This window comes from Alligator sinensis, unplaced genomic scaffold (assembly GCF_000455745.1).
Source record: "Alligator sinensis unplaced genomic scaffold, ASM45574v1 scaffold155_1, whole genome shotgun sequence".
In the NCBI taxonomy this organism is placed as follows: domain Eukaryota; kingdom Metazoa; phylum Chordata; order Crocodylia; family Alligatoridae; genus Alligator; species Alligator sinensis.
In genome coordinates this window covers 369,674-382,569 of record NW_005842877.1, presented here as the reverse complement: position 1 = coordinate 382,569, position 12,896 = coordinate 369,674, and the positions used below count along the sequence as shown (strand labels likewise).

General features: G+C 46.6%; 1 protein-coding gene across 1 annotated transcript in view; it reads right to left on the bottom strand.

The window, feature by feature from the left end:
- The window catches only part of NUP160 (nucleoporin 160), a gene marked incomplete at its 5' end in the record, with an annotated part of 61,332 nt that overhangs the window by 13,683 nt on the left and 34,753 nt on the right, over positions 1–12,896 (bottom strand). The window contains 9 exons of the mRNA XM_006035827.2: positions 415–525; positions 2,113–2,173; positions 3,288–3,448; positions 4,803–4,908; positions 4,990–5,086; positions 6,047–6,141; positions 6,268–6,363; positions 7,313–7,432; positions 10,017–10,115. Coding sequence (XP_006035889.1) covers positions 415–525; positions 2,113–2,173; positions 3,288–3,448; positions 4,803–4,908; positions 4,990–5,086; positions 6,047–6,141; positions 6,268–6,363; positions 7,313–7,432; positions 10,017–10,115 — 946 coding nt within the window. The remainder of the gene's footprint in view (positions 1–414; positions 526–2,112; positions 2,174–3,287; positions 3,449–4,802; positions 4,909–4,989; positions 5,087–6,046; positions 6,142–6,267; positions 6,364–7,312; positions 7,433–10,016; positions 10,116–12,896) is intronic.

Sequence of the window (12,896 nt, the reverse complement as noted above, 5' to 3'; positions counted from 1 at the left end):
CCATCCGCCACCCACTACCGCCTTCCCACTGCCAGTTGCACATGCGGCTCTGCAGGCTGCGGACGGGCAACGCGCAACTGCCCAGGTGCGAGGCCCGTCAGCAGCTTGCGGAGCAACAGGTTGTGGGAAAGTGGGATGTGGCAGCAGTGGCAGTGACCCTGTGCACCCCCAACTCCCATCCAGTCACCGCCACCAGAAGGGGTACACTTCTTAAAAAAGGTTGAAAACCCCTGGTTTAGACTCCACCAGCAACAGAGTGCAGTTGCATCAGTTAAGGAAAAATGATGAAGAATTGCCACATCTACTTGTAGTACCCTACATGTCCCTTCAAGGCTCTTTGTTTAAGTACAGCTTAACCAGGGATGGATCTGCTGTCAAAAGGTTACATAGCTCCAGATGCACTCCAGTTCCTACCTACTACAGCAGCTGTTGATGGGTCATGCTGTGCCAGAGTCAGACGGATACGAGCCAACATACATTCTCTCTCCAAATCCTCCAGCTCCAGGATCTCTATCTGGTGAGTTGCTGTACAAGACAGAAGACACACAATCATTTACAATACCAACTGTGTGCTGGAGTGAAAGAGGCCCTACCCTGGAGTGCTGACAGACAACAGAGATAAAGAATAGGATGCAGACAGCAACTAGTTGAGAAGAGAAGATGCATACCTAAGCAGAGGACAAACTTTTCCACAAAAAGCTAGCAATTAGGGGCTCTATAAGAAGCACTTGAAGACAGATTTGGCAGAGAGCTCAGAGGCATGGCAGACTATGCCCGAAGGCCCCTTTCAGATCACTGCATGACTGCAGACTCTTCAGCTGTCTGTACAAAACGAATCCAGGTTAGGGCATTCTCAGCAGTTGAGATGTCAGTGGAACCCTGTGCAACATTGAGATGGACAAATATATTTGTGTGCCACATGTCCTCTGCTCATAACCTCTGTCCTACCTCACCCACCTTATAGCAAAAGTGGGCACACTGGAGGAGGGACAGGCTGCAACTAGATCTAGACAGGTTACAGGGGTGGGCCGACGAGAAAAGGATGGGTTTCAATACTGACAAGTGCAAGGTACTGCACCTAGGGAGGAAGAACCAGCAGCACACCTACAGGCTAGGGAACTCCCTTCTAGTCAGCACAGAGGCAGAAAAGGATCTTGGTGTCATTATTGATTCCAAAATGAACACGGGCCGCTAATGTGGGGACATGGTCAGGAAGGCTAACCACATCTTGTCATGCATCCACATATGCATCACACACCCTTTACATGCATCTCAAGCCGGTTCAAGGAGGTGATCCTCCCCCTCTATGTGACACTGGTCAGGCTGCAGTTGGAGTACTGCGTCCAGTTCTGGGTGTCGCACTTCAGGAGGGATGTGGAGAGCATCAAGAGGGTCCAGAGGGGGGCCACTCACATGATCAGGGGGCAGCAAGGCAAGCCCTACAAGCGGAGGCTACGGGACTTGACCCTGTTCAGCCTCCGCAAGAGAAGGCTGAGAGGGGATCTGGTGGCCGTCTACAAACTGGCCAAGGGGGACCAGCAGGCTATGGGAGAGTCCCTGTTCCCCCGAACACTATGGGGAGTAACAAGGAATAATGACCATAAGTTGACCGAGAATAGATTCAAGCTAGATATCAGGAGGCACTACTTCACTGTGAGGGCGGCTAGGAGCTGGAACCAACTTCCAAGGGAAGTGGTGCTCGCTCCTACCCTGGGGGTCTTCAAAAGGAGGCTACATAGACACCTAGCTGGGGTCGTTTGACCCCAGCATTCCTTCCTGCCCATGGCAGGGGGTCGGACTCAATAATCTGCTCAGGTCCCTTCCGACCCTACCAACTATGAAACTATGAAACTCAGAGCAGGGAAGATACTTTTCTATGGTACTTAGTACAGTCAGCAGCCATTCAACATACAAAGTAAAAATATTTGCACGTGGTGGATCCAATGGCCAAAAACAATTAAAAAAAAAGTGTTCATTCTACTGCAGGAAGTCCATTTATGAGGATGTAATTTGAGGACAGAACAGGGGTCACAGTTTGAATCTCCCCAAATACTAAGCTTTTGAGTCAAAAGCTGGGATGCAGAATTTTGGCCACAGCTAGCAGTCACTTACTTGGAACAGCTGCACACTCTCCATCATGGCTTCTTTTGGGGGATGCTCCTGGTCGTTCATACTGCCAATGAAAAAAAAAGGGAAAAGTTTTTTCTGAATTTTCTTTTCAAAGGGCAGAACATTTCTACTTCTAAGACCTTGTATCAAATACTAGGAGGCACAGAACTATTAATCAGTTCAAAGTACATTTTTACTACATTTCCAACTACAAAAGGCCAAGTACACTCAAGGTATTTCTGCCACATCAAACTTAACTTGTTTCAGAAATCATGGCTCTTGCTGCAGAAAACAAAGCGTTTCTTATGCAAGAAACAAGAATTTCTAAAGTAAGAACCAAGAAAAAGCTGGATAAAACTTTTAAACTGCTTCTTGCTGTTACCTAGTCCCAGCTCCCACCTGCTCACAAAAGGAAGCCTGATGGAATGTTTCCATTTCTCCTCTTTTGGGTGAATACATATGATATGAATAGCAAGTAGCCACACAAGAGCCAACTAAAACAAGTTTACTCAAATATGAACAGGACTTGGGAGTGACCTTCAAGCAGTTACAACTGCAGGGCCCGATTCTTACAGACTTTGCAAGGACAGGTTATATAACTGCTTCTATTATAAAATGGATTTTACATGATAAACAAGCCTTCAAACAAAATTGTAGGTCCAAGCAGGATTTTTTTTTTCCTGACAGAAGATGATTTTCAAAAGTATGAAAAATATGTGTTTGTTTATAGCAAAAACAACACTAAGGCCAAGAGGGTGCATAAATGCTATTCACTTCAAGAGTACTGTTTATAAGACTGATGAAAAAACATCATACAATTTCTGGATCATGTCCAGATTGCAGCAGAAAAGTCCGATGTAGGTAAAAATTACAGATTTTGCTGTCTGCTACTGAACGTACCAAAAAGTTTGACCATTTTTGTAGCCATAAAACAGCCTTGGAAAAGGACTGCTGTAACAGGAGTTTGTAAATGGCAGGAAAAAACAGCCTCCTACTGCCCTACAGCCATGTTTTCATACTGCACAGTATAAGGACTAAACTTGCATTAGTTGTCTTAAAACAGAGGAGAACATGGCTTATGGAAGAATCTTCACAATAAAGATAAGGCCATTTCAACAGCTGCATCATCGACACTTTGCTAGAGATGCAAAACCACCCAGAAGTTCAATATTTCATACCACAGCACCAGAGGTGGGTTGCACTATCCAAGCGTATTCTGGTCGGATCAGCCGTAAGCAGTTAAGGGCAGCAAGGTAACAGTTTACTTGTTTCTGGAGCCCCCGAAGTGTCCGCACCTCCCTGCCGAGACGCATACCATATTCAAACATCACTGTCCCAGCTGGAGGAGGAAAAAAATGGAACCTTTCAGCATACCAGTATTCTTTTTCCATTGGACCACCTCCTTTATAGGATTTACTGGCTATAAATTCATTGTTTAACTGATAAGCCCAGTGATAACCGGTTATAGCTTACCAGTTATAATTTAGTGCAAGGCAGGGTGCAGTCCAGAAGAGAAGTGAAGGGTAGGAGGGGAGGGAAACTGCAGTGGCCCCAGCAGGAACCAGATGGTGACAGGGCTGGTGAGCGGGAGGGAGGAAGGAATGGAGAAGCGAGGAGGAGGATGGGGGACTAGTACCTACACCTAGGCTCTGCAGACCCCAGTGCAGCCACTTGCAGCCTCCCCGCCACAAGCAGCCCAAGCCCCAAGCAGGCCCCTGTAAGCAATGCAGTGGGGTGGGGCAGGCGTTGGCCCAGGACTCAGCACCTCCCCCCGTCTGACTTCGCAGAGCCACAGGCTGGAGCCCAGCACCACAGCACCTATCCCTGTCCCTACACCTGGCCAGATGCAGTGCCTTCTATTGCTGCAGCTGCTGTGCGCACACCCCGGCTGGACCTGCAGCAGCTGCAGGGCCTGGCAGGGGCAAGGTGGAGGCAAGGGGGTATAGGGCAGCTGCCTCAGGCCTGCAGCTCAGCCCCACGATGCACCCCATCTGGGCCCAGAGAGAACATGCCTGCCTGGCTCATCATGAGTATAGCCCAGGGGAGCTGCTGAGTTCCTACTAGACTTCCACCACTGGAAGCGCCCTGCTGGTGCCAGGCCAGGCAGAAAGGCCCTACAGGCTAGGCCAGAGCAGTCCCACATAGGCCAGGCCAAGGACTGCCATACCAATTCATCATTTAATGGTTGTAATTACAGCAGGTTAAACGAGTATTTTTAAAAATCAGTATTTACATCCTTAACTGGCTATATGCTGTCCAGGAGGAACAGCATAGGATACAGGTCAGCAACCTACAGCCCACTGGATGGACCCAGCCTGTGAAAAGATTGGATCCAGCATCTCCAGGGATTCACACCTAGGGCAGCAGGTCTCATTACAGGCCTCATTCCCTATCCCCACTCCTGACTGCTATTAGGGGTATAGAAATTTGCATGGAGCTGGGGTGCAAGCAACAGCTAACGAAAGCAGAAGTTGCCAATCCTTAGCCTAGTCCAAAGAGATGCGGAAGTTATCTACAAGTTCTCAGAGAACCTGGATAAACTAAAGACTGAATGGATTATGGATTGGCCCATGCAACAGAACATGTGTGGGTGCAAAATGATGCACAGCAGTCACACTATTGAAGATCCAGAGAAGGGGGACCCAGCATGATAGATAAGCTTTGAGGCAGCACTCCCCTAGAGCCAGTCTTACCCTTCCGATAGTTGTGGCGGTAGATATGGAAAGCATACAGCAGCTCATAATAATTGTGAGTCATCAGGTCCACTGCTCGAGCACGAGACTCAATTATGCCCACTACCTAAGACACACGACAAAAGTTTGTCAGTTGACTATCATTCCAACAGTGGTCTACTTCCCTAACCCACTGCAGGCCAATTACCTCATTATGGAGGCTCACATAGGGGAACTCCACCAGGTCTTGCAGCTGAGAGCGCTCACAGAGAACAACCACTAACTGGCGCAGACAATCCAGCTGCCTGGAAGAGAGAAGGGCAGAGCTCTTCTGTTATGAACTCTGACAGGATGCTAGCTTAGAGAATCATGTCCAAATAGAGGGATTTTGAATGATAGTTCCTAAGCAGCAAAAATGTCAGAGCATGAGGTGACAACGAATGTCCAATTTCATTTGCTCCCCTTGAAGGCGGCCTGCACTTGGCTTTAGGACAGATTCTCCTGGGCAAAGATGGCAAGTAGAAGACAGGTCTGCTCCAAAGACTTGGCTAGAAACAGAGTCTAGACAACAAAAGCTGAACTCTTCTTTTTCAGAGTCCACAAAAAAGCAACTCTTTTAAACTTCGTTCCCATTAACAGGTGAGGGATCCCCATAGACCCCTGCCTCCTTACATATGAACCTGGTGGGGGGTGAAAAAGCCTCTCTGGCTGGAGAAGCAAAGCAAATTCCTCTTCCTTACATAACAGGAAGGGGTGCTCTCAGACAACAGACAGGTTGGCAAACTCTATTTAGGGTGAGCATGTAGCTTACCCAGGAAATAAACCCTCTTTCAGTTTCCTGCCAAAACAAGCTTCAGAAATCAAGATTGCCCCAAGGCAATCTCAAGCAGCATACATGCCCTCCTCATTCATTAGGAGCCACATGCTATTTAACAGCACAATTTAAGTATCATGCAAACAGGTTTCCTAAAACGCATCATTTACCAGTGTGTCAATTTGCTTGGGAGCCCCAGGATGATGATGTGGTCCTAGACCGGAGTGACTGTACAACCCCTGCTCAGTATCTTCTGAGACACCTTCCTCAGTTTTTTTTATTTTGGACTATACTTTGACCTAAGTATTGAGTTTGAGCAATCTTACGCTATGTAATAAAAACTTTACAAATTACACAAAGGGGGCCAAGATGAAAGGCAAGAACAGCATACTCAGCTCAGACATTAGATTGCTAGAGTTTAAAGGCAAAAAACCCCCCAAACATTACTTACCTGCTGGAATCTGGATTCTGAGTTAAAGCTTCATATGCTTGGCTATTATGTCCTAAATCTAGGTGATGTTTGAATATGCAAGTCCTCAAAGTAGCCTAAATACCAGAGAACATAAAACAAATCATTCCAAATTATGTGCACAGATTAAGATAAGTTTCTTACAGGCAGCAAAACATGCTGCAAGGACAAAAATAAAAATATTGGTATGAAAGAATGCCCACCTGGCTTCTCCAATCATCAGCTGCTTCTGTTATTGCTAAAGTGGCCAGCTGTATGACCAGCTCAGGTAGACCAACAATGTCCAGCAACCGCAGAACCTAAAAAAGGGAAGAAAGATGTCTACTTCTGGCTGCAAGAGTCTTGAAGGAGAGGTAGAGGTTACATTTTTGTTTGCTTATTTATTTTTAAATGTGACAAAATTACTTCTGTTCTCACCAAGCTCACCCTGCCAAAAGAAAATTTACCAACATTAAAAATAAAAACCCAAAAACAGAAGAGATTCATTTTCAAGCAGAAGCCAAGAAAAGAAGGCTTTAACCCCAAAGCAAACATTATGTCAAACTGAAAGATATACTTAGAATAAAATGGAGGTAAATCAAAGTACAGGTATAAAAGAACGGTCATGGAATTTTCTGCAAAGTCTCCCTCATGATCGTCAGACCTCAAATTATTTTCCAATTCATTGTAAGTTCTGAGGCTGAACAACAAAATGTATTTACAGTATCATAGGCTGTGTTTAATTTTATTAATATCCACATTTGATTCAAAAAGTGAATTTATTCACCTAAAAGCTGCTATGGGATTTTCAGTCTGTGAAACTACTCGGGGACTAAGTATGGTTTCAGTTTGGTCCCAGTGCTCAGGGGAGAACCACTCTCCAAAGCACAGCAAATCCAAAAATGAGTTAGTGAAGCTGCCCTGGGGGAACCCTCACTGCTCACCAGACAGAACTTAAAAACAGTGGAGGAAACATCCCTGGAGTATCTTCAGCACCTCATTTCCAGGTTTGGTGCCTGCAAGCAGAATTAGACAGGACAGGGGATATCATCTGAGAGCAGGCCTCCATGCGAATGCTCAGGGCAAGTGTACCTACACCCTTTGTAGCCTTAATGCTAGAAGTTTACTCACCCTTAAATGACCTAAATAGGTTAGAGAAAAGACTTCAAGTGATGCATAAAAGCTAACTCCGTTCCACTAGCCACAGAACATACGTGTGCAAACCAGCACAGCCAGTATCAGGCTGAGGCACTGGCCTAGCAGTAATACCTTATCATAATACTGCAGACGTGGAGTGGAAGCCATTTCACCATCCTCTGCTTGGATCAGCCTGTCCAAGAACTCCTCTCTTCCAACTTCAGATGCAGCTTGACAGAAGCAGTCCAGAGCCTGGAAGACAGCCAGAAAGGAACTGAGCACTGCCTGTCACATGACTGACTTAATCCAAAATAGTGATAACCAGGACAATTTGCTTGTGTTCCAGACACAAGCTTTGGGTCACTACAGGGCAATACCTTAACTTGCGTCACTACAGGTTGCCTTAGGACCAAGTATCTACTAGCTCAAAAGCTTGATTGCTTCCTCCTTTGCATTAAATGTTTGAAAAACTAATGGAAAGTGCATTTATTCTAAGCAGTGCAAAGCCCATGGACATTCCTTCTCTAAGATTCTGGTAATTCACAAAGACCTAAATCAGGACCAAGCCACCACTATGCTGCATAGATACAGGAAGGTCAGACATGCCTTAGTAGTCAGCTCTTCTTAATGCCTCAACCTCAAGTTTATTCTCTGCCCTCTAGTTCTTTCCGCATTACTTGTCCCTCAGTCACATAAGTGACTGCATCTGCCTCCCCAGTTATAACCCTGTTTTCCCTTCTCCTTTCTATATCAACTCACTGAATACTCATTCTAAAACCACTACATTTCCTGGATGCTTTCCCAGCTGACTTCCCTTTCTCCACACTAATGGAACTACTGTATTTACTCAAATCCAAGATGAGGTCTTTCCCCTCATTCAACGTGGGGAAAACGCCTCATCTTGGCTTCAACCAGCCCACAGCTGCTGCAGCTCCAGCAGAAGTGGGTGGGGGAGTGTAAAGGAGACCACATGGTGAAGGAGTGTGGGAAAGACCATTCAGCAGCAGAAGAGCTGCTGCTGCAACCCAGGCCTGGAGACGCTGCTGCCACCCTGACTGCCTGTCTGGAGCCAGGGCTGAAGCCACCATTGTTGCCTGACCAGGGCCAGAGACAGTGTGTACACTCTGTGCCCCAGGCCTGGACCCAGAGCCTGAGCTGCCATATAGGGCAAGTGGTGGCAGGTACCAGGGAGGGCAAGGTGCAGCAGGAACACGGGCTGGGGGTCAGGTTGCCTGTCCTCACTGCCACTTGCTTTCCCTGCCACAGATGCAACAAGTTGGTCGTTGCCTACAAAAACTCAAGCCTCTCTGAACCAGTTAGTCTCCAAGATGCCACCCTGCCCTACCTTCCACCTGACTTCAGACAAACATAGCTAATCATCCTTCTATCATTCAGAGACATTTTTAACCCTCAAGTCAGCACTGCTAACCAACAGGGAAATGTCTGAGATGCTAAACATGGCTAATTACCGCTCTAAACTGAACACAGACCACAGAACTTTCCACTAGAAAGCTGGCACTGCACAACCCTATCTTCCTTAAAAATGGTAATATATCATCGCCTGATGATAATAAAACCTTCAAGACAGTCATAGGCAGCGGAAAGTTGGGGCTAATGGGGCTCAGCCCCCCCAAACACGAGGCAGCGGGTAGGGCCACAAGGCAGCTCGGCCAAGGGTTCTGGGTGGCTGCAGCAGGGGTGCAGCAGGACGCACACATACCCAGGATCGCAGCTCGGCATGTGGATCACTGGCTGCCCAGCACGGCAGACAAGTACCAGTCAATTCTATGAAGGGGAAGGGGCTGGGACAGATCAAGGCCCCCCACGATGAAGGAGGGAGTGGGGCAGAAGCAGGGACAGGGGCTGGGGTGAATGGGACCTTGGCCAGCCTGGGTGGTGGGACAATCAGAGCCTAGGCGGCTCATCTAGGGGCGTGGAGGGGGGGGCTCCCACTGCTGTGTGCACCCCAGTGGAGGCCCAGGGGGGCACATGCCATGCAATCTGTGTAGGGCTGGAGGCAGCTGCTGCTGGGCTCTGTGTGCCACTGTAGCTGCCCCGGGAGCAGCATGACACTGCATGCCTGTCACTGCTAGGCTGCACTGCGCCCCCTGCTCACCCAACAGTGGGAGGCACATGGCATTGTGCAGCTCTCAAGGCACTGGGGCGCAAAGCCCAGCGAGCAGCAGCAGCCACCTCTGTCAGGGCGTGCACAGTGGTAGGAGCCCCCGCCCAGGACTCCTGGATGAGCCGTCCAGGCTCTGACTGTCCCACCACCTGACCCAGGCGGGACTCCATTCATCCCAGCCCCTTCCCTCCCACCCACCAAAAAAATACTTTTTGTTGTCTTTAATTTGTGTTGCCAGCCTCAGCTCTGTAGTTGCTTTGGCTTTTCTAACTGCCTCCCTGCAAGTGTGGGCCAAGTAGGTATACTCCTCCCTGGTAGCTTCCCCCTGCTTCCACCACCTATATGCCTTCTTTTTTGCCCTTAGGCTCCCCTGGATTTCCTTGTTTAGCCAAGGAAGTTTTTTGGCTCCTTTCCCCCTTTTCCCACTCAGCCCCCTCCAAATTTTTTCTCCTTCCACCTATGAACACAGCCCATCTTCCTTTAACAATTTATACATTTGAATACTCAGAGCATATAGATAATTTCACTCACTGGACCTTGCATTTAAGCAAATTGTGTATCAAGTCTAGATGTACAAGTTGCACCCCCAAGGATAGCACAGCAAATTCTTGAGAAAATATTATTGGTGCGATTTCAGGGAGCCACCATGCACCAACTGCTACACTGTGGAGGAAGCAGTATTCTATCTGTGGAAGGAGCGAGAATTTTTACCTTGTGTCCCTCTCCCATAACAAGGTAGCACCTTCCCATCATGAAGCGACAGGAACCAACGTTCACATGACACCAGGGTTGCAGCAGACGAATGTATTCCTAGAAGAAGACAGCATTCTTTGAGCATTGACAGAAAAGGTTTCAGAGTTCCTGCATAACAGCTAGTTCTACGCCAACATGTACCTGGATTTTGGCATTCATTGTTTTATCAGGAATTTGAATATGTTAACCATGAAAAGCTATTTAGTGCTGTCTAATTGCAGAGTTGTAGTTTAATTTAGAGGAAGAGATTCTTCCAAATCTTACAATAGCAGAGGATCAGGTCCAATCACCCAGGAGGTCCCTTACAAATCTATGCACCTCCATGTTTAGAGGTTATTTACAAACAAGTCTTCTTGTGCCTGGTCATTGCAGCAGCAGGGCACTGGCAGTGCCGTCATCTACCCTGCTTTGGTCTGTAATATGCTATAGAGTGTTCTTGGCATTTCAGGTACTGTGGCCTGAGTGGAGTGCACAGCGATGATTATGTGGATTTCTTGAGTTGACCATAGGATCATGGAAAAGTAGGGCTGGAAGGAACCTCACAAGGTCATTTAGCCCAGCCTCCTGTTCAAGGCAAGATCATCCCTGACTAAACCATCCCAGCCAAGTGCCTGTTGAACTGCTTGTGAAAGTTTCTAAGCATGGAGATTCCACAACTTCTCTACATAGCCTGTTCACCCTCAGAGTCAAGAAGTTCCTCCTAGTCTCAGCCTAAATTTCCCCTGCTGCAACCTGAGGCTGTTGCTCTTAGTCCTGACACCTACAGCCATAAGGAAAAGCCTATCTCCGTTCTCTTTCTAATCACCCCTCAGGTATTTGAAGACTTATCAAATCCCACCTCAGTCTTCTCTTCTCCAGGCTAAATAACCCTAGTTCTTTCAGCTTTTCCTCAAAAGTCTAATCTCCCAGGACCCTAATCATTTTTGTTGCCCAGTACTGGACTCTTTCCAAACTGCCCACAACTTTCTTGAAGTGTGAGGCCTAGAACTGGATATAGTATTCCAGGTGAGGCCTCACTAGTGTCAAACAGAGAGAAAGAATCATTTCCTTAAGTTGATGATTGCCTGCAAAAACAAGAGACTGGACTACAATAAGGCTTCTTTTCCAGTCCCATATTCCTAATGTGAACCAATTTGGTGAAGCATTACAGGTCTAGTGTACAGCAACTACACAAGCCCTCCCACCAGCTTCTATCTGCATGTCTGCACAGCACTCTGGCCTCATTCAGCAGCATAAGGGATACTCTGTTGCTCCCTATTTGAGGTCACGGTCTTTCTGCAATCAAGACGTAAATCTGCAGTAAGTTCACTAAGGTCAACAGGCTCGCTCCGATTTGACACCCATTTAAACAAGATCAAAGTTTAGCCCTCAGAAACAGAACAGAGAGTCCCAAAGTTCAGAGAGGTAAAGGATGGCCCAAGTTCTTTAAAGAGAAACTCTGAATACTAGGGGTACAGCGACAGACATTTTTGGGGCCAATACAGATCCGATTTCCGATACAGCCAGTTTTCGTTATAATCAGTACTGATCTGATATCGGACCAATGTATTGGTGCACCTCTACTGAACACCTTCCCACTCATCTGCACCTGGGCCGTGAATGAAGCAAGAGCACTACAGTATGAGATAAGGTGTGATTCAGCTTAAGAGCTTGCAGCACAGTGCCTGGACACAAGGTGGAAGACAGAACCCAAGTTACATAAACAACCTTTATACTTCCGGACTTGAATGCTTGGCAGTTTTTACATTTTTTTTCCAATGGTCTGGCTGAGAAAACACAAAAACTGATTCTTGCCTCCAGCAGTAATACACTTCTGGGGACAAAGACACTGTTGAAAAGTCCTGCTAAAATGTACAGGAGAAAGAGTTCTAGCATTAGTAATTCCCTGACTGTCCGTAGCATTAAAACGGCTCACAAGGTTTTCCATCACTATGCAAAATAAGAAATATGATGCATTACTTTAAATGTAATAAGAGAGAGAGAGAGACGCACACATTTACAGCAACAAAAACCTTAATCATTTTGACTAGAGAGAATGAGAAGATATAGCTGAAAAGATAGTTCCAAGTAGTTGTCTGAATGAATGACATTGAAGAAAACGTTTTCACAATGGTACAGTTAGGAACAACCACAGACTGCTGTTCCATGCATTAACAGGTTACTAGGTTCTATTTAGCCCCCAACTACTGATTTCCCTTTGTGGAAAACAGACTGAAAAACTACACTTCTCTGCACAGCAATTAAAAACAAATTTCCTCACCTATACTGTGCTATATAATTCAGTTTAATACCTTTTAAAGAGGGACTCAAGTGACAGTGAGGGGAAAAAAAAAAACCAATGGGTGATGGTACTAAAGGGGAAGAAAAAACCCACACAGGATATATGGAAGACGTGGAAGACATCTAATATTTTATTACTACATGTTCGGTTTGCCTGACTTTGTATTTTCTACAAGGTGGGGAGTAATTAATCCTGATGGGAGAAAACAAACATTTCTGACAAACTCCCATTCCTGAGGAGGCCTTTAGGAAGGAAAACTAAACCAAAGCTCTATCTAGACAACAAAAAACCTGAGCTCCTGAGCTCAGGAGAGAGGCAGAAATTATGGAAAAGCAGACAGAACCCCAGCGCCAGAGGAAGGGGAGGTGCTTGGATAGCCTGACCCTGGTTAAGTTTAAAGTAAGACCACCGTGCACGGAAACTGCGTCATGTTGCATTGTATTCTACAGCTGGTCATGCTGCGAGTATTCTGGCGAGAAGAAGAAATTCTGTCATAAAATTGCTGTCTGGGTCATTTCAATTCCCAACTTGACAGCTCCCAAGAGGAATAACTGTGC